Raw genomic sequence first — 25,391 nt, 5'->3', positions numbered from 1 at the left:
TGGCAGTCTTCTCTCTGAGCTATGCCTATGTCATGCAACTGGCCACCTTCTTGGTCACCACGGCTGGCTCATGCTCACTCAGCCTCTTCTTCTCACCAAACGTCTTGTTGGAAGCACTGGCACAGCTCCGTAATACTAATCCTTGTCCTTGAAAAATCCACAAGTTGAACCACACCCTGCTTTTGGAGAGTTTTGTGAGTACTCTGCTTCCTCTTCCACCTCCTTCCGGAAGCTCAAAGTCGAGGGCCTCCCTCAGGACTCAGGGCGACTTGCAAGTGAACAAAAGACCGTCACTTTGGTGCTTGGCCTCCCAAACCCAGCTCCTTTTCCACCGACAACAAGTCCCCGGTAAACTCCATGGCATCCATGGATCTTATGAGTGCCCTTTGCTCATCCATGATTCAGTGCTCTGACATGTAACAACTTCTTGTAAATCATCAGCGGTGAAGCTTAGCTATGAAAGTTTCACATTATATAAATCGTATATTGCATTATTATATAAATCAGAAGATGGGTTAGAGAAGAATAACAAATATCAAATATAATAGAAAACCTCAAAAAAGACTAATAAGAACCTTAGGAAAAAGAAGGATAAAAAAAAAAGAAACAACAAGAAATAGAAAAATTATTGAGAACAAAAATTATAAATTAAAATTAAAACATGTATATTAAATAACTTTTATTTGTGTAGAAAAATATAAAAACCCAAACCAAAAGTAAACCAAGCATTATTGTTGCCAAATCATTATATAAAATTCCTATAAAAAATTTAATTTATTCTCAATTATTTTGAATTTTTAGTTTAGTTCATATTGTCCAAACACTATTTCATAACCTCACATCAAGAAAAGAAAAATTCAGATTTTAATTTAAATATCTTTAATAGTCTTAAAATCTTTTAAAAAAATTCAAAAGTAGATGATTTTTATGAGAGTGAAAACTCCAACACCACCCAAGAAGCATAGAAGGCATGCCATTTAAGAACTAGAGTCCTCTTGCTCCTGTGCTAATCCTTGCCATAGCCATTAGGAGCTTCATCTTCTTCGGCCTTCCCAACAGCACTAGCATTAATGTTGCTTTTTAACACCATTTCTACTTCTTTCCCCAAAGCCTTTCTCTTCTCCTTCACACAAATTATTCATAGTCTTCACTAGTTAATCATGGTTAATTTAAAACAAAGAAAAACCCAAAGATTTTGATGTCCTAGCCCTTAATAATTGTGCTCTGCTCACTCTAGAACCTCATAAACCACTATATTTTGGTTATTTTTTGGATTTTTTCTCTTCATCCCTTTTTTCTTCTTACTTGCTAGTTTAATAGTCTGATTTCTTTTATAGCATCCCCACTATCCAACATTTTTCTTGCATAGGAACAAGATGGCCTTTGACTTCGGAAGGTAACCTGGCCTATCTAGCACTCACTCTTCTCACTTTCCATGCTACTCTTTGTTCTTAGACAGTGCACCAAAAATGTGGAGTGAAAACACCAAGATGAGTGAACATAGAATAAGGACTAGAGCCTCTTCACTCCAATGCCAATTCTTGCCATGGCTATCCAGAAGTTCAACCAGCGCTATTGTTGCTCTCCATCACCACCACTTTGGCTTCTTTCACCAAAGCCTTTCTCCTTCCCCAGTAGGACTTTGTGATATAAATTTTCCTCAGTAAAGCTAGAGTGAAGAGAACCATAACTTTTTTATTCTCTGTGTCCCTTACTGTCCAACATCCAGGACTCCATGGCAATATATGAAGGAAGGCGAAGGTGCTTGGAAAGAGTCTCCCTGGAATTATAGTGGGCGCTTCCATCTAGAATTGTTGATACGACCTCCACGGCCAGGCGGAGGATGTTAAGGATGAGCCCTTTGGCTTTGTCATGCTCCTACATGACTCTGGCTCCATGACGGTGTTTGACCAAACTTTCATGCTCACTTGCATACAATAAAGTTAGAAGATTTCAAATTCAGGGAGACGGGACTGGTTATCCAGTAATATTCCTATTTTGCCTAATCAACAGTGCACGATCCAAAGCGCCTCGGCTTTGGGCTTCTTCGGCACTGGAGGGAAGTCCTGTTGGGCTTTTCGTCTTTGCTTGCCACCTTTGTCCTGTCCCAAATCCATAAACGCGAATGTAAGAGCCCGTCTTGTAACTTTTACTTAACACCTTCCCTTCTCTACACTTCCGACTGGCCTCCTACAAACACACACGAATATACAAACACGACTGTGAGAAGTAAAAGAAAACAAAAATTAGAAGTGATTGAACGCCAGCGATAACTTACCCAGATCAAAAGTATTTTCAACACTTCCATCACTTTAAACATCCCAGGATTTTGCTGCAGCGACAGATGCCTCGACAAAGGATAGTTCTTGCGCTGATTCCGAAGTTTTGTCCTCCATAGTGAGCCTTGTCACAAAGAAATGTAAGAGCTTCACAACAACCTCTTGAACTTCTGTAACGATGAAGGTAAATGAAAAGAAAAAATAAAGCTCTAGCCTTGAAAGCAAACACAGAGACCTGGTGCAGTACTTTAGAGAAGGCCGCCAATGGCTTGGAAAATTCTCGACTGGCTACAAAGCCTTTGTCTGAAGCTGTGCCAAAACTTAACAAGCACTCAGCGTCCTTGTTTTTATTCCTTCAGTAGAAGAGAAAAAGGAAATTAGAGAAAGATGCTCGAAGATGCAAGCTTGGGAATTCTACAAAACATGGCGAGAATAGATATCCCAAGCTTGAGAGATTCCTACTGCTGCATTTCGGCAAAATGTCTCAGCCCTACGCAAATCCTCTCTTTAATTCTACAAACTGAATAAGAAAATGAAGTACCTATTCTTTCATCACCATTCAGAATCAGCGAATTCCAGACCGTGAGGCTGTCCATCGCGACAACGAGATTGCCAAAACATTTTGCCCTAGAAAATCTAAAACCTCGACATACATTTTAATTAGAAATTTATATAGCGGTTTATATTAGTAATGTAATAATATTATCATTCATATTGATTACAAATGAATTATAGAAAATTTTACAGCAGAAAATCATGACTACTGGATTAAAGTACAGTTTACAAAATGCTTGAATATTTGTATTATATTACTTGGTCTTGGAGTTATTTCAATTACTTGTTTTATCATTTTATACACCTATCAAATTGAATAATTGTTGCACCTTGCCATAACATGGTTTGCTTTTTTATCTTAAATATTATTTAAAATATTAAAAGCTCACCAGCTTAGCCGTTTGAAGAGGCCTCTGGCAAACTTTTGAGGAGCCGAATTGATACTTAACCCATTTTGATTTACTTTGCACAGAAAATTTACATGATTATATATTTGAAATTTCTGAATATATTTTATTATATGCTTGAATATTCTAAGAAAATCCTATAGAAGCTATTTTATTCTATTTTGTTAGCATTAAATTGGATAGTTTAAAGTATTGCATTGGCTAGGGGTTCGTGTTTGTTAATAAAGATAATATTATACTCAAAGGAAACTCTTGTTATTTAAAAGTGCCTGAGGGCCAAGTGCTCAACAAATTCCAAGTCCCATATTCCAAACACTAGAAAGTGTGCCAATATATGGTGTCTAGAATCGATATCATATCAAAGTGTCTTGACAGTAGCGAACACGACGTAGATAATGTTCCCAGTCCTATTTCATTCCCCGGTCATAATTAATTTTACTGTGTTCTCCCCTCTCAGCTGGACAGGAACAAACATAAGCATCAAAAACCGTATCCCTTGATCCATCCAAAAGATCCAGATCCAATTCCCCACTTGGCCTAAAACCATTGCCACAGATATCATTCAATCACACCATGAACTGTTGATTCACAGGCTTCTCGTCCACATCACGAACAGCTCCCACCACATCCCCACTAACATCCAGATGGTAGAGCACTGGGACGAGCGCGATCGAGCAGAGCAGCACCGGGATTGGGCCATATATCCACAGCAGCAGCGGGAACGCCACGTAAAACGCCCTCGTCCCGATGCTGTAGAACGCAAACCCCCGTACGAGAACATCGCCCACGAACTCCGGCGTGATCAGCGGGGACCCGTACGACGGTGGGACGTTGATGAGGTAGTTCACGTTGTTGACGAAGCGGATGGATTGCATGTAGCAAAGGAAGGAGAAGAGGAAGCATGCGAGCAGCGAGAGGAACTTCACGGCGATGGAGAAATCGTCCCTGGCGCCATAGACGGCGCTCTCGAGCGGGCGCTTGACGGAATAGTTGCTGCTAAGGAAGGCGGCGACGCCCGAGGTGAGGAGGATCGCGGTGGACGCCATGAGCGTCGAGGCCATGATGGAGTTTCGCAGCGTCTGGACGGCAAGGATGTTCTTCTTGTCCATGTCCTGCCAGGAAAAGCATCTCGGTTAGTAGTGACTAATCGGTCCAGCGCATTTCGTGTGTGTGCGTGAGAGAGGGAAAGGTTTGATTCTAGCTTCCATCATTAAAGAACCCATGCACGCAAGCAACAAAGCGAAAAAAGGTGGCGCATCTTTACCAAACACAGGCCCAAATTCTCTCCCACAATTGCGATCCAATCCGTTACGCACTTAATGGGCAAAGACAAGAAAAAAACTGCTGCGCAGCAAAGGCGAAGGCTATGTTCTTGATGTGCCTTGTGGGATTGCCACCCACAACCGGAAAAATGCCTGATCCGCCGCACATTTCTTGTTGGTAACACTGGATTCCAGGACCCAGTACAGAGATCGGACGTGGGCTGTGATCCAATCTCGGGAATTCGCCCGAATTGCCGGACCCATTTCGACATTGCAGGGAGAGAAGCATTTCAAATTTGCAAAGAGGAGCGAATGCTGAGTGGGAGTGTGTACCTTCATGATACTGCGCACCCAGGCGCGTTTGGCGATGTTGTTGATGCCGATCACGGTCTGGAGCGGGTCCTTTCTGATCTTGTACAGGAGAAAAATGTGATAGGCGACGATGATGAGGATCGCAACGGGTACAAGAACCGCGTCCAGCATCGATCTGCTCCAAACCATGGTCTTGGACGACTCTCGCTGCGAGCGATGGCTCGCGCACGATCACTCAATTTGGATGCTAGCAACTAGAGCAAAAGAAGAACTACAAAGAAAAACACTTCAAGAAGATCGCAAAGCGAAAGAGATCGCTGGAAAATCAAGAGATGGGAAACGAGCGAAGGAAGAAGAGGACGACGACGACGAAGAAGAAGAAAACACCAGCTTGGTGGCGCTTTGCAATTGTACCGAAAGAGCCAAGAGCAAAACAAATGAGAGAGAGAGAGAGAGACAGGGGGTTACGGCGAATTGAGGCGAAAGCGAAGGAATCAATCAGTTATCACAACAAATGCGTGATGATCGATCGTTTCATGTGTGCGCCACGCTTGCGGCCTCCTCTCTCCAGCCACACCGCTCACACTCGCTCTAGAACTCACTGGTGGGTGTGTGTGTGTCGCAGTAATCTTCCTTTGGGCGGAGAAGTGTGTGGCGTATCAGTGGCGTGAGCGATCGAGAAAACTCCTAGAGACAAATGATACTGTCGTAGATTTGATGAGCCCTCCCCCTTCTCTCTCTCTCTCTCTCTCCCACTCTCACACTACAAACTATTAACTACTGTATGGAGAACACACACACACCACCGGGGATTCGCAAGAGCCCTAGTTTTATACCAAAGGCCGCTATATAAAGTTTTCTTTGCGCATTTAGGAAGTGGGGGAAGCATCTTCTTCGGGATTATAGATATGCGCCCCCTTCTTTTTATTACGTTTCTAGCCATCTTTGTGTGATTGCGAGCGATCGAATTTCCAAATCAGAGCTCCAGTCCCCGGAATCCGGTCGACTTTTCGCCCTTCCTCTGGTTTTAGGGCTCTTCCCGGTATGCCCTAAAATTTAAAATTAGGGCTGATTCCTCATTGTTGACTTTGAAAGTTTGTAGGTCTCCGTTTGCTGCGCGGAGCCACACGCATTGGATGGAGTCGTCGCGCTGGCCTGGCATTGTGATCAATGCGCCACGACTCGATCGAGCAGTGCGATGAGGTATTCTTCTAGAAAATCCCGTTAGATGCTACAGAGAGAGCGACGAGATCCATCAATGGGCTTGGTATGGGAGGATTTGCCCGATCTCCACTCGGCCCAGGCCGCATTCCTCGAGCTCTATCCGGAGTACCAAGCAACCTGCGCTATCGACAGCCTCAGGAGGACGGAGTATCCCCACCTGGACGAAGATCGCCACGCTTGCTTCGACTATGGCGGGATTGGGATCTTTTCCTCGCGCGAGCACCAAAACTTCGCGCTGGCTTATGCGCCGACAAGCCTCGTCTCTCACGCGCTCTACGAGGACTCCCGCTCGATCGAAGGGACGATGCGAGCCAGGATCTTAGCTCACCTCGGGCTGGACGAGCGGGACTACTCCATCGTCTTCGCGGCGGATTCTTGCTCGGCGCTGCGGCTCTTGGTCGATTCTTTCCACTTTGGCCGGATTCTCCTCGGCTATGACTTTAAGAACGAAGGCTTAAGCAGGATCGAAGAGAGCGCTCGCGCTACCGGTGCCAAGGTTGTGCATGCCACTCTTTCCAGCACCGGTTTTGGCATCGATCGAAGGAGCCTGCAAAGGAAACTTAAGAAGCACAAGCGGGAATTCAAGGGGCTGTTCGCGTATCCGATAGTTTCCAGGGTGACAGGAACCAAGAACTCGGTAGAGTGGATCAAGGAAGCTCGGGATAATGGCTGGTGCGTTCTTCTCGACGTCTCTGGGATTGGAGCTGCGAGCTCGTCCATGGACTTAGCAGGATTATCTCCAGATTTTCTCGTTGGCTCCTTCTACAAAGTGTTTGGGATGGATCCAACGGGCTTTGGATGCCTCGTCGTGAAAAAATCCATGCTGGGCGATTGCTCTGGAGGCCGTGCTGCCGGGATGGTGAAAGTTGTGAAAGCTCATAGCAGTTTTCTCCAAATTCCAGAGAGCTTTAAGCAGAAATCCGAGAGCTACGACGCAGCAGCGAGCTTGAGCTCTAGAAAAGACAATGGAATGAATCCACAGCGGAGGCTGGAAGTTGCCAAGCCAAAGCCGCTCAAAGAATCCGTCAGTCCGTCGGTAAAGTTGACGAGATCATCCGAGTTCCAAGCAACGAGATACTACTACTCTACGTCGAGAGCTTCCAGCTTCCATGGCCTCCATCACGCCGAGAAGCTGGCCGAGCTCGCAAGCATGAGACAGGACTCGCTACTCGGCTGGCTGAGAGCTTCGCTGCTGCTACTCCGGCATCCATCGCCGGGCCGTCCAGGACTCGTTACCTTCCACAGCCCCGAGGACTCCGGCCCGGCTCTAGCCTTCAGCCTCTCGGACAACTCCGGCGAGTTCTTGGATCCGGAGCTCGTCCAGAGGCTCGCAAATAGGTCCAACATCTCTCTGGGGACTGGAGCGATCCAAGCTCGGCCAGCAGCGATGGAGGAAAACTCCTACTTTTGCGTGAGAAAGCTGGAGGCCTCGTCCTCAAGCGTCCAGAGCGTTCTCTGTGCGACGCTGGGACTTGTCACAACTTTCGGGGACGTGTTTCAGCTTTGGGAGTTTGTAGCACAGTTTTTGGATCCGGGGTTTTGCTCGAGGGAGCTACTCCAGTACCAGGGACTCGACCAGGAGACAGTTTTTCTATAGCTCTGGTAAATGAAATTTTTTTCTTCGTTTCCAAAGGGAACTTTTTTATAAAAAAAGGTTCGAAGAAAATGGATCGTATTTTCCTTTTCTCCTTTCTTGGAAGACTTTTTCCAAGAGTATATCTAGAAAATACTGCCAAGTTTCTTTCGTTAGTTTTCTTAGAAAGAGACCGTAGCACGGATAAACTACTCTACACATAAAATGTATTGCTGGAAAAGAAGAAACTCTTTTTGCGCTTTTTTTTTTTTGCTGGAGCTTCCACAGCAGGAAACAGCAAAAACAGAGAGCTGCTGCTGCTGTGCTGCAGTGTCAAAAGCAAAACAACAAAACAAGAAGGAAACAAGGAAAACGAAAAGAACGAAAAAAAGAGACTGAGCTGAGCCACCAAAAAAGTTGGAAGGAACTTCGAAGAAAACTTTGAAGCTGGAAACTTTGGTGGTGATGATGTTTGATACCAATCAGCACTTGTTGATGTTGTTGTTGGCGATGTTGGAATTCGAAACGCTGGAACTGATGATGATCGAATTGTTGATCAAACTGTTGTTGATGTTGTTCGATCCTTCCACCGCCGAGGAAGAACTCGCGGGAGTCCACGACGAAACCGCGACCAAAGGCTTTCCCTGCCACCCCAAGAGCAGCCCTCCCTCGTCCCGGCAAACCTCAAAGTTCTTCCCGTGGGAGTGGCCCTTGATCAAACACTCGGCCTGCATTCTCGCCGCCTCGCCCATGGGGACCGGTTCCAGCCCCCCGCGCCCCAACCGGGCCCTCCACTGCGCCAGCCTCTCGTGCCTCTCGGTACGCCGAGCGCCCTCCAGGCTGACGGCGTTAGCGATCCCGGGCGACAGAATATCCTTCTCCACGGTGAGCACCCCCGCGCCGTCCTCGGGCCCCAGCGAGTCCAGCACAAACGCGTAGTACTGCAGCGTCTCCACGAATCTCCGCTGGAATTTGCCGTCATTGTCGTCCACCTCCTCCTCCGCGATGGTGACCAGCCGGGGCGATGCCGTCATGACGGCGCTGACGGCCGCGTCCGTACCGCCCCGCGCCGCCAGCGACCGGTGGAGGCTGAACATAAAGTTGACCACCACCGGCTCGCCGTCAGTCAGCCCCAGCAGCGGCGGCGTCATCTCCCCGGCTGCGGCGCACTGGACCAGCCCAAACTGGGGTGTGTGCCGCAAGTGGAGCTCCCCCGCGAACTCCCGGAGGCTCTCCACCACGAACCCCAGCCGCGCCGGGTCCGGCCCCACTAGCGTCAGCCGTAACCGGGGCTGTGGCAGCGCCGCCGGCGTTCTTGCGACATCCTCCAGCAGCGCCGCCCACTGGCTGCCAAACCCGGGGTCGAAATCCACAATGTGGACGCTGGCCTCGCCCTGGATCGCCTCGAGAATCGCCTGGTTGGCGGAGAGATAGGCGAAGCGGAGGAGCGGCGAGATCTCGCAGAAGCTGGTGTAGGCCCTGACCTTGGCGAAAATCTCCGCCGGAGTGGTGGTGGCGGAGGTGGTGGTGGTGGTGGTGGTGGTGGCGGGATGATGATCGATCATCCGCGCTGCGAGGGCCTCCTTGAAGTAGAAGGCCAAACGCTGGATGCGTTTGCCCTGGTGACAGAACAAATGCTGATTGAGCCGCGCCAATATCGACTGAGCAACGTGATTGCTCCCAACGTCGATGGCCTGTGCGAGATGGAGGAGCTGATCCATGAGCCCCAGCCCCTCATCCGGCACCGATAGTACGCTTGGAATCCCTGCCCCTGCGCCTCCTCCGCCTGGATTGGAGCTCGCCGCCACAGGGGCGCCGCTGCCAAATCCCGATCCAAATGCGATGGCGCTGGGATCCCTGCCGTTGCCGCTGCCGCTGCCGCTGCCGCTGCCGCCGCGGCCATGGCGATGGCGATCGTCCCCGCCGCCGCGCACGCACTGGAGCTTAGGGTTTGGCGGGAGATCCCGGTGGTGTTCTTGGAATTCTTGCCGCTGCTGCTGCTGCCATGGCGAGATCGAGCGAGATTCCACTGCCAGCGGCACTGCGAATGTCGAGGAGCTGTAGGGAGCCCGGTTCTTGGAAGAAAGATCGGGAATTTCGGGGTAGTGCTCCTTCCTCTTGCGATCTAGCTCCCATCCCGGGGATTCCCGCCCCTGCTGCTGCTGCGCCTGGAAATTCCTGCTAGGCGACCGATCGATCGATCGGAGCTCGTGCCCCGGCCCGGGATTTGCTGCGAAATGGGGCGGATCCACGGGGTGGAAGAGCTGCTCCAGGCCGATGTCTTGGTGCTGCTGGATGATCTTCGGCCGCGGCGGGGAGAGGAGCGATGGCTGCGGCTGGATCGCCAGCGGCAAATGCCGGGACTCGGCAAATGCGAGCGATGGATTGGGGGCCGATGCTTGCGGGAAGAACAGCGGCTCCTCCTCCTTTGCCGGGATCGCTGGGAAGAAGTGATGATCCTGTTGCGCGGCATCGCCCAGGAGCCACTTCGCGAGCTGCTGGTGGTGCTGATTCGCGGCAGCGGCGGCTCCTCCCATTCCCCCGGAGGAAGGCGAGAGGAGCATCCTCTCGAGCTCCTCCATTCCATACTGCTGCTGGGCGTGGACTTGATCGATCGGTGGCGGTGGTGGCGGAGGGAAGATTTCCACCTCGATATCTCCCGGCCTGTGGCTCCCGGTGTTGGACGACGAGCACGCTGGCGGCGACTGGAAGAACACTCCCCTGTTGTTGCTCGTGAGCTCCAGCTCCTCCTCCGCCGCCGCCGGGATGTGGAGCTTCTGCTGCTGGAGATCCGCCAGCCATTCGTCCAAGCTCTTGTCTCTCGACCTCCTCGCCGCCGCTTCCTCCTCCTCTTCGCCGCTCTTCCATCCCGCCGCCGCCGCCGCTACCACGAGCCTGCTACTCACAGCGGTGTTCTTGGCGCTCTTGCTGTTCTTCCGCCGCTGCTCCTCCTCCTCCTGGTCCAGGAACCTCCGCGCCGCCTCCACGCTCTTCTCGCTCGTGTTGCTCCGGTTATCATCGAAGGAAGAGGGCGATCCGTGGTGCCCAGCGGCGGCGGCGGTGGTGGCGGCGAGCCTGGCGGCGGCGTGATCGTTGAGACCCCCCGAGGAGGATACTCCAGAGCAGCAGCCGCCACCTTTGGAGCTCGGGCTCGGGCTCCACAGATCCAGCACGGAGGTTGGCTCCACGGCAGCGCCACCACCATACAGGCTCCCGCTCGCTGCGGAGAATGGAGCTCCACCGAGAAGATTGAAGTGGTGGTGCTGGTGGTGGTGATCTTCGAGCTTGCGATGGAGGTGGAGCTCCTGGTGGCCGCCGCCGCGCAGGTAGTGATTGTTGAGAGCTCCGAGCTGCTGGTAGTAGTGATGGAGATGGTGGTGATCGAGCTCTCCCACCCGATGGGCACTTCCAAGCATCTTTCCTCTGTCCGGCAGAGCTACTAGGGGCCTATACCTCCTCCCTGCGTCTACAGCGCTTTGGTCTACCTATCGCTCTTCTCCCCTGGTACGCCGGCCATATCTAGAGCTCCCGGGAGAAGACCCAAGAGAGATGGGGATTGATTTGATCGATCGTTGTCACTTGGGCTGTTCCATCTCGCTGTTCTTCGTCATCATCTCGCCCAAGGATCCAGCCACGCCAGGAGGATTTGCTCCACTAGCAGCAGTCCAATCTTCTTCTTCTTCCCGGCCCGCATCTAGAAATCCAGCGCGCAAGATCCCTTTTTGCTTGGAGTGATGTGGTCGAGGTGGAGCTGTGGATCAAACAAGGAGGCATTTTTCTAGCGACCCAGATGAAGAAGAAAGCCAAAAAGGAGAGGGAAAAGCAGAGGTTTTTATAATTTACCGTGTGTGAGTTTGTTCTTCTTCACCTGTTGCGAGCGATTGATTGATTACTTGTGCGGCGATCCACTTGCGCCGCCGCTGGCGTTGCTTCTCCAGCAAACAAGACCTGCAGATCAACAGTGGTCGTCACTACCGGCGCGATTTGATTGTTTAGCGGAGGAGGAAGAAGAAAGGAAAAGAAAAATGGGGCAAGAGAAGCACTACTCAAAGATTTCCAAGTTCTAGAAAACGAGGCATCCCATCCCAGAAACAGGGACACACCAACGCTTCGACACTATTGCAAGCAAATATCTACGCAATGCAAGCATACAAACAAGGGGTTTTCGATCGTCTCGCTCGGAATCACGCCAAAACAAGAGTACAAACCGGGGATGGATTTAACAAAGCAGTTCCATCAGCACCCCAGCAGCAGCAGTAGCAGCCCAGTAGCAGTAAGCACGACGTCCAAATCGCCCCCTCAAGAACACGCACAAAAAAAAGAGGAAGAACAAAAAGGCAAAAAGATGGATTGATCGATCGCGTGGTCGCTTCTCTTTGCGCGCAAATGCGGCCAAAGCGCAAAATCCCTCACCGCGTAGCAACAAGGGAGAGAAGGAGAAGAAGAAGAAGAAAGCGATGAAGAAGAAAGAAAAGGAACACGAAAAAGATGCCTCTTTTTGGGATGTTTGGATCCCTCCAGATGCCCTCGTCCTCGTATTAGCACCAAAGTTAACAAAGTTTAAGCTAAGGCATTGTTGTTTAGCAACGAGGAGTCTTCTTTGTTCTGCCACCCTAGCGCTATGGCGTCGTTTTCACACACACACACACACGCGCTTTTGCTCGCAAATGCCCAGCAACAACGAAACATCTCCTTTGGTGGCGAGAAAAGAAATGCCCAGATAACAAGAAACAAGATCGAGCCTTTTGTTTTCTTCTTGTTGTGCTGCTCATGCTTCCTCAAATCCAACGATGTTTGCTCCCTTCTTCTATGCATTCCTTGCAAGGTACGAGATACCGTATTCTATACCTTTAGTCTATAGTCTGCCACCTTTACTTATTCCTTTGTTTAGGGCTTGTCTTTTGCGGGGAATGTAGATGATCCGGGTGATCTGTGACAGGTGATTAAACTTTGCATTTGGTGGGCTTGAGGTTTTCTTGAGCAGTTTGTGATCCATCACCGGATTTGGGCACGCTGGGAAAAAGCGGGCCTTATAGTCGCTTTTCAATTGAAAACCATGTAGTAGAGATTATTAAACAGTTTTTTTTTGTCTTCTTTTTCTTTTGGTCTGTCTTCGGTGCTTTTGCTTTCTTTTTTTTTTCTTTGCGCATTGGCCTTTGAGCTGCTTCGCTGCTTCTGGTGTGGGGACAACACTAGCCACCATCGTGGTTTGCTTTGTTTTGTTAATACTAAAACAGTTTTAAGTGGGGTTTAATCAACATGGGAAGGTGTCAAGCAAGCATGAGTGAGTGAGACACTGACCATGAAGCTTTCTCGGTCAAGTGATATCTTTTTGAGAACACCCGGGACGTTAAATATGAGAGCAAGAATGATGAATCCTTGCTCCTCAAGCAAACGAGGTTACAATGAATAGAGAAATTTGTACTGTTTCTACGGCAATGAGGACCGGATCAGCGTGTCTTCCACCACGGAAGCAGGGATTACAGCTCAGCTTAGCTGAGATTACTGTATCAATCAGTCCATTGTCCCATCAGTTTCAATAACAGTTGTGCCAGATTGGTTTTTGTCTCTGATTTGTTGCTTCATGGCCAGGATTGTGAAAGATGGCAAGTGGAAAGTGAAATGCTTACTTGAGGAGGTTCTCGTTTCAGAAACCCTTTAATCTGTGAAGGGGAAAAGAGAAATAAGAAAGGAAAAAAAGAGAAAAATGAAAAAATGAAAAAGATGTTGCTGCTCAGGATGAACTGACCTCCTTCTGTGTCTCTATCTATCTTGAGTGCATAGAAAATGATATCAACCCTTCCCCCACCCTCTCTCTCTCATGTACAAATCTAAAGATTTGGTGTGTGTAATCAAGTTTGGGCCTGGATTTTGAATGTGGCTGCTGCCTCCTGTCCTGCTGCTGGCTGCCTGGCCTGGCCTGGCTGGCGGGTGTCTGGTACTGAACAATTCAACTGAAACTTCAACTTAAGCTGATCCAATTCAAACACATGCAAATAGCGGTGTCAAGGAATTGGGTTCTTGAGTGGATTTCTCTCTAATTGTGTGTTTTGTGTTCACACTTTGAGTAGTATGCTCAATCCCCTCCCTGCTCCTGTGCTGCCTGCTGCCAGGCTCACCTTTTGCTACACACTGTCACACACTAGCAGCCAAATTATGCCTTGCAGGGACTCTGCAATTGTGCCAGGCCAATAACAAATACCTGTATGTGTGTGTGTTTGTGTGAGTCCTGGTGATTTTCTCATTGGTATAGCTGTTGTGGTACACCTTTGCCACAGGGGCATGTGTGTGTGGTGATCCATATACCCAGAGTGGGCATGCCACCTTTTGTTGATGTTTACAGGGCAATTACACATACCCAAGCTGGGCATATGTTACAAGTCCAAGTGGCTACATGCCGCCTACATTGGAGTACGTTCTTGGCCACCAGCAAAATGCGTGGTTTGCCTTTGCCACTTTATAAAAAACTCCTCCACTGCCAAAAGCGCTTGAGCCTTGGGCATTGCAATCTCTCTCTCTCTCACACACACAAAATGCAGCTCACCTGGACCTCGACTCCAAGTGAGATTCTGGGACACTCCATGAAAGCTCTTAAACAAAGCCTTGTGGTTTTTCTGCTGACCACCATCGCTCAAGGTGGTGGTGGTGATTTGTTTTTGGCCGAGGATGGGCAAAAGTTTTGGATCCACTATACAAATGCGAGAGATCAAAGGTGTCGTCCGACCGACCATGTCATCTCGTCGTCGTCTTCCTTGGGTCTCGTTTGCGTTTGTGTTCTTTTCATCTTTCTTGTGTATCTATCAGCCTACCGTTATGAAAGTTACAAAAGAGAGAAAGTTCGTACACATTAATGATTTCGCCACACACACACGTCTAATAATCCTGACCACCACACCCCCAGAAACTTTAAAAACCTCCCACGTCCAAAATCTCAGTCTTGTCTTGTCTTTTCCACCCTTTCGTGGCAGCCGGGTGCAAACTCGAACCCCAGACCGATTCAAAGATGGCGAGATTTGTCGCGTTGGAGATTTGGTTTGATGTTCTTCGTCACACTCCATCCACAGTTCTTCTTTCCAGTGATATTTTGGTGTGACATTATTATATGTTGGAAATCATTATTGCTTTTCCGGCATGGCTGTCGGAACGAAAACCAAAGTTTCTTCGTGGGATATACCCAGTTGTGCTACCACCACCCAAAACTTGAACATTGGAAGGCCATAGAAATGACAATCATAATAGTATGATAATGATTGATAATATACGTTCCAAACTCGAGCTTAATACTACTTTCACCCTACAGATGCATAATCGAGCTTAATACTACTTTCACCCTACAGATGCATGAGATAGAGCTATTTTATAGTTCGTGTTGCAATGCTTTGCTATTGCCTTACTTTTTCTAAGAAAACTTTGTGATCTGTTTTAATCGCTGGTTGCTGCAGCGGCGTCTCCCCTGAGGTTCTTGTCGAACTTGACCCACTTGGACCTCCTCGCATCGAATAAGTTGCACTGATCAATGATCGTGTTCATCAGCGGGAAGCCAAACTCGGCCTTGTTCAAGTGCCGGTCCCATTTCTCCTGGATCGCGGCGTATGCCTTGCGGAGATTGTAGCTGGGAATTTTGGTCGATACGTGGTGCGGGATGTGGACACTGATGTCATGGCACAAGAGATCAATCCTAGAAGAAATCGAAAAGAGATGAGCTCGTGAGCGAAAGAGAGACGGCATTGAAAGAAAGCGTTACCAGGCCGGGTAGTCGCAATGCACGGTGCCGTTAAGTTGCGCTTCCACGGCATACCACTCCCGGTTTGGCTTGAAAGGAATGTGTGGCGCGGTGTGATGAACCATCGTGAAAGTGCTCATCCAGAAATGAAAGCCCAGCCACGGTACAAGCCACCACTTGACAAATCCAACTGGACCCTGAGTTACCAGCAAAGGTGCAAGCACCAGTGCTGCAAACGCTGCCACTGCCGCCAAGCTCACCTTTTAAAACAAGGATGGAGTTTTAGATTAAAGCTCGCGGAAACAAGGAACAAAAGAAAGTTACCTTGACTTTGTCTTGCTCCTGAGGCCGGAACTTGCTCAAGTCGAAGTGCCAGAAAATCCAGTGTCCTACTGAAGCCATCCACCATAACGGACCCATGGTGGCTCTAATTACCCCCCTGACTAGAGGGCTACCATTGTCATACTGATGTGGTCTGAATGGTTGCCATGCAGTATCCATAATCAACCTGGTAAGCAGAAAAACACGCGTTTTGAGTCGGCCGAAATCACGAGCACAGAAACCACTTACTTGTTAGTGTGAGCATGGTGAGTGTTGTGTTTGATCCTCCATGGCTCGAATGGATAAATGAGAGGCGTCATGACAATGGTTCCAACGACATCATTCACGAGCTGGCTCTTGGAGAAAGAGTTGTGACCACAGTCATGGCCGATGACGAATAGTCCGGTGACCGCGGTTCCCAAAAACGCGTAGACTATTGGATATAAGTACCATGGTGCCACCGCAAGGGCCGCGTATCCAGCAGCGACCGAAGAGACGGTGATCGCCACCGTCTTGAAAGCTTTGAAGTCATCAACCTCGAACACCTGACAGCAGGAAAATCGTAAGAAAAAATACATTTTTTACCGAGAGTGATGTACCTCTTTGGGCAAAGTTTTCACAACATCGTTCAAAGAGAGGCCTTCGGGAACCTGCAAGCAACAAAACGAAGGCAAATGTGAGATTTTTGTTTCTATCGTTCTGTCAGTCACCGGTTCTCCCAGCTGAGTAAAACCAGGAATGGAGGTCTGCACTTCCTCCCGAATGGGTACAGCCACAGCACGTACGCCGACTCCTCGTTTCTTGGGATTCACCGATACATCCTGGGGAAAAAAACAAGCCAAAAACAATTCAAACATGGAAAGCCAGGAAAAGCACAAAAGAATGTGCGTGTCAGTACCAAGATCTGACTGCGCGGGCTTCGCAATCGACAAAAACCGGAGCTCTTGAAGGGGCTAGCCAAAATCCTGTCTGAGCTCTGCGCAAATTGATCGATTCAGCTGCATGCAGATGAGAAAAAACTGGAAAACTCACCGAGATTTGGGCCGAGGCCTGAAGTTGAAGATGCATGGCCGCCATCCTCAATGCAGGCACTCGCTCGTAGATCTGATTGAGCCAAAGCCCTAGTAGTGCGAGGTCACCGCCTCCACACACAGGATGGATCTCTGGCACATACCCAGAGCCCTAGCAGTGAGAGCCGTGGTTCTCCCTACAAAGACTATAGACAGATTTCGGTGCATCACCACCGTCGGCTGGTTGGCGGTCAGTAAAGCTCCACGTGCATAGGAATCTCTTGAACACAGAGTGTCACCCATTGAATGCCTGCCACGTGGCAGGCACGAGATTGGCCATGCAGAATTTTAAACCTAACAAATCCGAGATAGTTTTTTGCAAAATATTTGCCGGGGCCACCCCTGTGATGTGATTTTTTGGAGGGGCTTTAGCTCTTCCTTAGGTGTAACACCTGTGATTGTTTTTTAAATATATAAAAGATCCCAAGGTAGAGGTGTCTATTAAATCTGTTATTATATGTTTTCCAAGCCACATTTTCCATAATTTAATTATACTAATTTTTCTTTTTTACTATAATCTTAATGCTAATGGAATTATCGGGATAGCTGTTTATAAGATGACATAATTTTTATTTACAATTTTGGACTAAATTCCTCAATTTCACCATAATGTTATTTTAGATAGTTTACTTTTAAAATAGTTTAATTTAAAATATTTGTAAAAATTTTGTAGCCCATGATATCAAGATGTGTAAACAACTAAAATAAGAAAGTATTTTTGGTTTAATTTTATAATATTTATTTAAGTTAATAATAAATAGATTGTAAAGTTTTAGCTGCCACATGGAAAATATTTTAGCTGATAGGTTTTCTACTATTTTTATTTCTAATTTTCTGTACCGTTTTACTCAGAATGATTATTATTCAAAAGAAAACTTTGTGTTTAGATAGATTCAAAAACTTTCTGATCTTAAACATGTATTATTATCAATGGTTATGATTATCCCAAATCTCTAATAAAAACTTCATATTTAATATTAAACCAACAGATAATATATATTTTAATATTATTTCAATTTTTATAAAATTATGCCCTTGTGAGGGCCAAGTGCCTCAATATTGCTAAATGGTAGTCTATTATGTAGATTTCCTTTTAAAAATTAAATAAAATATAGTCATATATATATATATATATTTATAAATGTAATTTTATAAGTACTTACACTAAGCTTCATTTTTATATTGATTTTTAGAGTATATACCGAGTTACTTAATTATGGGTGATCTAAAATATACATACATAATAGTAATTTATAATATCATAAATAATATAATTTGGTTTACTCATCAAAACATTAGTATTAATACCAAAATTCAAATACTATGGAAAAAAAACTATGGTTCATTTAAGCTAATAATAGTTATTATTTTAGTATTTCACTTCTAATTATCTGACTGGTTTATCAGCCATATACAGACTCTAGTCAAGTTACAATATTTTACAAATTGATTAAAACAAAAGCAATCTTCCTACCTATATTAATTTTGACCCCTCCATGAAGGTATCACTTTGACTATGTCAAAGTGAAATATTGAAATATTATACATAGCATAAGCAAAGAGAGCACATTGAAAATTTCACTCTAGTTGGTCACAATAATTAATCTCTACTAGACCTAGAAGCTGCCCTCATTTGCTCAACAGTTCATCTCTTGCCAAGTTATGGCTCATGTGAGACAATCTCTCTCCTTGATCCATGGTCATGTGCTAGACCTCACTCTAGGTGATCTCTTGATATAATTTAAATGTTTTTTTTTTATGGCATAAGATTCCAAAATGATTGATATGACAGAGACATATCATGTATTTCCAAAGTGATGAATATGTTGAGAATAAGTAACAAGGCACCAACAATATTTATTACTCCAATCAATTCGAATGTGCACTTAAGAAGTAGCAATCTCGTATAATCAACTATGGACAAAACAAATCTTTGGGAAGAGTGTGGCCTCCTCCTCCAAGGAATCATCAACCACTTCTTACCATCTTGTAAACAAATTTAGAGTTATTCCTCCTACCAGTAATCCTTTCCTCCTCCATATAGTCACTTGGAATGTGGCTAAGTAGCATTTCAAACCAATTGATATACTCATCAATCAAATTGCCTTTCCTCTGTTGTAAATGCTGTAGCTCATGCCAAGCATATGAAGAATTGTAGAGAGGCACAAACTTTTGCTTAAAAGCTACTAAAAACTCATCTATGGAGATAAGTGGTCTCTTCATGGTGCTTGTTTGCTGGACTAGAAACCATGTGTCAAGAAACCATCTTGGCAGAGGCCTTGATGAACTTCTCATTACCAGAACATAAGGAAAGGATTTTATACAAGAAAAAGAGAGGAGAAAATGAAGGAGGGAAAGAAAAAACTTACCTTCTTGCAAAGGAAACAAACCTATGATCATATTCCCTCTGTGGCATGCCACAAATGGTACATTTGGGGCTGGAAAGTCAGCCCAGATCACCTAGGCACTGAAAAACAGTCACCAAGACTAGTGTGTAGAGACACCTCTCTTGGAAAAGCCATGTCTATCTCAACCCTAACTTTATATATATAAGAATATACCAATCTCACTATGCCAAGTATGCAATCCATCTCTTTTTTTTTTTGTCTTTTACTTTCTTATTTTTCTTTGTTGGTTTTTGAGCAGGATTATGAAATATAAACCACAATGAAGGGCCATTCATTTGGTCATTCCAAAATCACAATATCTGATCCTTCACATGATTTGCAGAGGCAAAGCGGAGGCAAAGCTTGAGGCTGGTATGTCTGATGAAGTGATTATGTATGGCAAGGTGGAAGGAAGCATATGACGGAAACTAGGGGTTTAATCACAGTTCTTTCCTTCTTCCTCTTTCTTTTTTGTCTTCTTATCTCTTTCCTCATGATTCAATTCATTACAACTCATGAGAGCTATTTGGATCTCTATAGTGGTATTGAAGCATTCATCCCTAAGCCTTCTTCTACTTTGGGTAATGGGCTTTCATCATGAAACACACAACACCATGTGAAGAGGATCCTAAAAGGGATAATTGTACCAGGAATGATAGTGGATGTTGTCTTCAATCAGTTCCTTGAATAGATTGGGACAGACTTTGTCCAAGAATCACCATTTCTTCTATTAGCATGGCTTTGTGTGAGTTAGAGAAATAGGTTTGGTGGTTGGATGGCTTTACCATCACCTCTAGCCAAGTTTGTAACTAGGCACCCAAAACAGCAGCAAGTTATGGAAGATGAAGAGTTGGAGCAAGAAGATGATGATTAGGTACACAGCATAGCAATAACAAGAATGCGACCAACACATTGGCAGTTCTCCAATAGCTGGAATCAACCATGCAAGTCATGGCAGAACAAAGTCTCCTTTAGCAACAATGAGTTTTCGCCAATTTTTGTGACATGTAAGCTGAAATTTGCATGCTAGCTGAGAAATAGAGCAAGGGGGCAATGATCTTGCAAGATATGGCTGAAAGGCAATAGATCTTGGAGTCCAAAATGGAAGAGCAACAGTTAGTTTCTTCGACATAGAGAACTGGAAGAGCTTTTCCAAAAATTCCTCATTGGTGGGAAGAATGGACAAAACTCTTTTTTGAGCAACACTTTAGACCATGGTACAAAGATTTATGGGCTAGGATGAAGATGGAGAATCTTGTGGAACTGAGTCCACCTTCCTTTTCATCCAAGATCCAAGGACTACTAGGTAGAACACCATTCATGTCTTCATCCAAATGGAACAAGGACAAATGTCAACTACTGACATGTAGTGGGGAGAATGATTGCCATAAACTACTCAACTGGATTAGAAGGCACAAGTGCAACTTAATCATGCAAGAGCCTCATGACGTGGAGAAAGTTCCACTTATTACTAACTATCTCACAGACTTAGCCTCAGAGTGGTATGGTAGCCTGGAGTGTGCACAAATATTTCCAAATTGGGAAACATTCAAAGTCATGCTCATGAAGGAGTTCATTTTGTCTAGTCCAGGATTTGCCCTTTAACAAGCTTTGTGACCTCTACTGCAATCCTAAAATGCAACTCTCTAAACATTCAATTGGGTACAAGTTAAGTTTGGAGTTGACAACATTTTGGAATCAGCTTTGGTTTAGTGATATGGGAGTTGATATTGCACAATTGGCACCTTCATTGGTTCACCAAGCCATGCAACTAACTTTGAATATAGACCTCAAGTATAAGGAGTGGGAGACTATAAGTTGGTTGTGCCAAGAGTGGCCTCACCTTCAACTAAGGACACTTTCTAGAGAATAAGGGTTGGACAGACTAGGCAATGGCAATTCTTTGACTCCAATTAAGTTGGCACCTTCTTTAGTCCCACCATCCAATTCACAAAGTGCTTAAAAGACATGAAATTGGGCCAATGTTTTGACTATGGAGCTAAGTGGGAGCATGGCCATTGTTAGGTATGCAAAGCTTGTGCAAGACAACCATAGGGAACACAACAAGGCAGGTTGATGAGCAAGTAAATGACCATGGAGATTTAATTCTAATGGCATTCAAAGACTTGGATTTCCAGTATGACATCTTTGTGTGGGAAGGCAAAATTTCAACTCAAGGAGATAGGGATGGAGCATTTCTAGGTGCTACCATCTCACTCCCATCCTTCATGGGGAAAACAGGTCTATAGTGTATTAGAGTCAAGAATAATAAGTATTTGTTTTGGTAAACTCTAGCACATCTCATTCCTTTAACAATGACCAATCACTGTCTAGATTGTGTATTTCCACTCAACTGGCTCATATTCCCTTGGAGGTCACAATTGCCAATGGAGGAATGATTCACGTGGATTGAGTTGTTACATGTTCTTCCAAATGGATTTATTCTCTTTTGTGGAGACCTTCTATGTTATGGAGATGGGAATGGTTGATATAGTCTTGGGAGTGTAAATGCTGTAGAGATTTAGAGACATAACCATCAACTTCACAGATTAAAGACTCTCCTTCACCTTTGAAGGGCAACAAGTCGAATGAAGGGGGGTACATTCCTTTTCCAAAGTACGAGAAGCTTCTACATCTCAATGTTAATGGTTAATATGAGGTGGTGGGGAATGTCTTGTGTACCACAAAATGCAAGACTTTTGGAGCTAGTTTAGGGTTTATTCGAAGGCATGCAACAAATTTCCTTTCTATTATACCTTCAGGAATTGAGGGCACTCCAAAGCAATTTCATGGGTCCAAGTGTGAGGAAAGCAGATAAACACTATGAAGAAAGTAGTAAGGGCCTAGGTGGGCAGCTTGAGCTGGGTGGGAAGAAAGTAGCAACACACTGTGAAGAAAGCAATAGGGCTCAAGCTTTTAACTCTGGCTTGGTGCACAGATAGTGGAAAAGCATTGTGAAGAAAGCAATGGAGACTTGATTTTTTAGAGGCCAAAGCACCAGAAGAAAGCAACAAAGAAAGTGGTGGTGCATCATGAGTCCTTGGGAACAAGCCACAACCAGCAAGTTGATCTAGGTCTTCAAGAGGATCAAATGAGAACAAAGACTGCAATATTAGATGAGGCTATTTTAGATATATTTTTTACAGATATAGCTCTAGAGTTTAAAGAAGTGGCTAAGTGACATGTTAGCATGTTTGCTAAGTGCATTATGGGCAATAATAGCAAGGTGGTTGGTATTACGTATTGAATAGAGTTGGAGTTGCATTTAGTAGCAATGAACTCTCCAGCTATACATATAAGTTGCAAGGAGCAAATGATCATTGATTACATGGTGGATGAATTGCAACAGGAGGGTTTGGTTTAGAGGAGGGGGGGGGGGGGTTGTAGAGGGTTCTAAAAGTATAGTAGAGATAGTGAGGTCTAGGAATTACTTTTGAAGGAACTCTTTAGTGGTGCTTTCAAACTGACTTGAGGTTGACATTGGGGCTGAGGGGATTTGGGTGGGAGTGAGCATGGACTAGGGTGGTGCCAAAGGGGCCACCCAAGGAAGTGCTCAAGAGCAGCTCCCACTCTCAAAAGGGAAACCAACTATGGTGCTCTCGACTCATGTGGAGTGGTGCCCCACTTGAGTACCTTGTGGCTCATTGGTCCTTGCCCTTCCTAGGGGCTTGGGCCTTCCCTTCGGGATAGAAGTGGGGGGTAAAGGCACCCATACCAAGCCGTTAGGCCACGGTGTTTCGCCCTAGCGTCCCAAAGCAAGTGTTGCACCCAAAGCTTGGGATTTAGAGGGTCCCATGTCAAGTCTTATTGTATCAAGGGATGTTAAGAACTTGGAGGCTTGGTGTGTTTGGCTGCTTGTGCCTGTGGGGAGTGTAGCCGAACCTTAAGTCCAGTCTAATCCGGGGAGGGGGATTGGGAGAGATTTGGGAATCTGTGGATAGATGGTTAATGCTCCATTATTTGTGTAGTGAGTAGCTGAAACCAAGTAGGACCAAGTAGGAGCTGATACAATAGGCGGGAACCTTGGTGAGGGAACTTAGCAAAAGCCAAAGCAGTGTCAGTCGGATAGACGAGGTAAGCTGGCAAATTGGGAAGCTTACAATTTGGTATCGGAGCCTTTTCCTTAGTTCTAGTGAAGGATAGAGGCGGATTGCTAGGAGATGACAAAGGCAGGGCGGAAACGAACCAAGGTAGAGACAGAACCTCCGCCAGAGCTGGAGCCTCCGGTCGAACAAGAGGCTATAGATGAGGAATCCTTGAATGAGGATGACTCCAGTGAGGAAACTTCTAAACAGGAGTCTGATGGCAAAGTTCGATTGTCCAAGGCTCAATTGGACGTTCTAGAAGGACAATTGGCACAGACCAATGCCCTGCTAGAGACTCTCGTACACAAGCTAAAGTGTGACGAGAAGCGGAAGAAAAAGCGAAAGACTGCGGATGTTAGTAGCGCAAAAGGTGCGGACCTTTCAGCAGGGACTGAGGTAGAACCAAACAAGGTCGAACAGACCGAAGTGGAATCAATTCCTCAAGTAGTTCCCAAGTACAAACCAAAGCCCCCACCGGTCTTCAAGAGAGTGAATGACTATAAATTGGTGGAGGATTGGTTTTACAATATGGAAGACTACTTCCGAGCATTGTGGTTATCGAGTTCGGAAAAGGTCCCATGTGCAAAACCATACTTTTCAGATAATGCCAAGTCTTGGTGGAGAACGACGGAGGCCAATGAAGGACCGGTGGCCACTTGGGAAATGATGAAGGCGAGGATCCACGCAATATACGTTCCTCTGAATGCTACTTTGCACGTAAGGGATGAGCTGAGTAGGCTGAAGCAAACCGAAACCATTCAAGAGTATGTGAATGGATTTATGGCAAAGAGGATACTGGTCATGGAGGATATGTTCCATGCTTTCATATCAAGCTTGCAAACCTAGGCTTGCGGCGAGGTGATGCATTGGAACCCGACCAATTACAAAGAAGTATTGGATGCGGCTATTAAGGTGCATTTCAACGATAACTTGTGAAAGGGGAACATAATAGGGTTTTGGTCCACGTTTAGCAAAAGGGCTAAACCAAGGGGAATATATAGCAAAGGGAAATTCAAAAAGAGGTGGCATTATCTTTTGCTTCAACATTTCATTCTTCGCATTGACCATTATAGTCTCAAATTTATCTTGGAGCAACAACATCTCTTCAAGAAACAATAATGGTGGGTCAAAATTCTCTAAGATTTGGACTTCACAATTGAATTTTGCCCAAAACAAAGTAATATCCATTTTGATGCTTTATTGCATTGCTTTAAGCAACTAGAAACATCCTCTTTGTCTAGCATTTTTAGCTGTATATATTGACAAAATTTAGGAAGGATATAAATAAAATCAAGACTTAGTAGCAATTTAGCATTCTTTTCATTCTAAGGACTACACTCATGATAAGTATACATATGACGAAGGAAAGGTATGATCATTTTGAGTGCTGATCATCAAGGATATTTTTCAAGAATGCCACTCTAGTCTTTTGGCTAGACATCCAAGAGTCAAGGGAATTACAATTACTATTCAACAATGGTTTTACTAGAAGGGTTTGTAAAGGGAGGTTTGGGAATGGATCCAAGAATGCAAGTTTGTCAAGTCAAGAAGGTAGAAATTATGGCTACTGTAAGACTTTTTTTGCCATTACTATCAATTACAGCCTCTTTTTGCAGCATTTCTATGGATTTTATTGTTGGCCTTTTATAGTGCAAGGTTATGATTCCATCTTTATGGTGGTAAATCATTTTACAAATGTGGCCCACAATCAGTTTAGCTAAACAAGTTGCTGAGGTGTTTTGGTTGAAAGTCATTTGTCACCATGGACTTTCTTAGGATATTGTCTCACACCAGAATACTAAGTTCATGAGTATGTTCTAAATGGTTTCTGTTGTAACAAGCACTAATACAAATGGTTCCTGTTGTAACAAGCACTAATAAGTAGGCAGTATATATAATTCTTGCTGTAATAGGGTTTATACATTTCTTGACTAAATTAGCTTGTTGAGAAAAAGAGTATTCATTCTATCCCTTGAAAGCAGGAGTAAGGAGTATGATCAGACTCTTGGAAGTAGCAAGAGTTCTAATCAACCTAAAATATTCTAGCCTATAAAGGAATATTCAGAAAGAATATTTATTTTAATTCAATGGAATAAATTTAATTAATTTTTTACCCAACATTTAAAAGGCATATCAAAATTTCACCCGTTTTTGTAGAGTAAAATGGCCAAAACATTTTTTTTATAAAGAGCA

General features: G+C 45.5%; 5 protein-coding genes and 1 long non-coding RNA gene across 7 annotated transcripts; 1 reads left to right on the top strand and 5 right to left on the bottom strand.

Moving 5' to 3' along the window:
- Positions 1 to 1,916: 1,916 nt before the first annotated feature.
- LOC9649938 lies at positions 1,917 to 2,888 on the bottom strand. Of its 2 annotated transcripts, XR_002993165.1 has the most exons (3): positions 2,821 to 2,888; positions 2,279 to 2,769; positions 1,917 to 2,190 (listed from the first exon to the last, which is right to left on the bottom strand). It is a non-coding gene; the product is annotated as an uncharacterized LOC9649938 (long non-coding RNA). The 2 variants fall into 2 exon arrangements; XR_002993164.1 differs by having other exon boundaries at positions 2,279 to 2,888.
- Positions 2,889 to 3,477: 589 nt separating this feature from the next.
- Positions 3,478 to 5,565, bottom strand: LOC9638399. The gene is made up of 2 exons (XM_002976773.2): positions 4,837 to 5,565; positions 3,478 to 4,353 (listed from the first exon to the last, which is right to left on the bottom strand). The coding sequence occupies exons 1-2, from the start codon at positions 5,002 to 5,004 to the stop codon at positions 3,808 to 3,810; spliced, it is 714 nt and encodes a 237-aa protein (XP_002976819.2). The 5' UTR covers positions 5,005 to 5,565; the 3' UTR covers positions 3,478 to 3,807.
- A 382-nt stretch (positions 5,566 to 5,947) lies between these two features.
- Positions 5,948 to 7,673, top strand: LOC9649937 (molybdenum cofactor sulfurase). The gene has a single exon (XM_002976895.2). The coding sequence runs from the start codon at positions 6,044 to 6,046 to the stop codon at positions 7,634 to 7,636; it is 1,593 nt and encodes a 530-aa protein (XP_002976941.2). The 5' UTR covers positions 5,948 to 6,043; the 3' UTR covers positions 7,637 to 7,673.
- Positions 7,674 to 7,819: 146 nt separating this feature from the next.
- LOC9649936 (DELLA protein SLR1) lies at positions 7,820 to 9,496 on the bottom strand. Its single transcript, XM_002976772.2, has one exon. The coding sequence runs from the start codon at positions 9,331 to 9,333 to the stop codon at positions 8,095 to 8,097; it is 1,239 nt and encodes a 412-aa protein (XP_002976818.2). The 5' UTR covers positions 9,334 to 9,496; the 3' UTR covers positions 7,820 to 8,094.
- Positions 9,497 to 9,556: 60 nt separating this feature from the next.
- On the bottom strand, positions 9,557 to 12,163 carry LOC112348707. Its single transcript, XM_024681748.1, has 3 exons — positions 11,821 to 12,163; positions 9,672 to 11,560; positions 9,557 to 9,612 (listed from the first exon to the last, which is right to left on the bottom strand). The coding sequence occupies exons 2-3, from the start codon at positions 11,026 to 11,028 to the stop codon at positions 9,557 to 9,559; spliced, it is 1,413 nt and encodes a 470-aa protein (XP_024537516.1). The 5' UTR covers positions 11,029 to 11,560; positions 11,821 to 12,163.
- Positions 12,164 to 14,832: 2,669 nt separating this feature from the next.
- On the bottom strand, positions 14,833 to 16,859 carry LOC9649935 (omega-6 fatty acid desaturase, chloroplastic). Its single transcript, XM_002976771.2, has 8 exons — positions 16,689 to 16,859; positions 16,555 to 16,632; positions 16,367 to 16,477; positions 16,256 to 16,306; positions 15,906 to 16,201; positions 15,660 to 15,843; positions 15,357 to 15,595; positions 14,833 to 15,290 (listed from the first exon to the last, which is right to left on the bottom strand). The coding sequence occupies exons 1-8, from the start codon at positions 16,731 to 16,733 to the stop codon at positions 15,035 to 15,037; spliced, it is 1,260 nt and encodes a 419-aa protein (XP_002976817.2). The 5' UTR covers positions 16,734 to 16,859; the 3' UTR covers positions 14,833 to 15,034.
- Positions 16,860 to 25,391: the final 8,532 nt, after the last annotated feature.

This window comes from Selaginella moellendorffii, unplaced genomic scaffold (genome assembly GCF_000143415.4).
Source record: "Selaginella moellendorffii unplaced genomic scaffold, v1.0 SELMOscaffold_32, whole genome shotgun sequence".
NCBI lineage: Eukaryota > Viridiplantae > Streptophyta > Lycopodiopsida > Selaginellales > Selaginellaceae > Selaginella > Selaginella moellendorffii.
The sequence above is the reverse complement of the archived record's forward strand: the minus strand, read 5'-3'. Positions and strand labels throughout refer to the sequence as shown.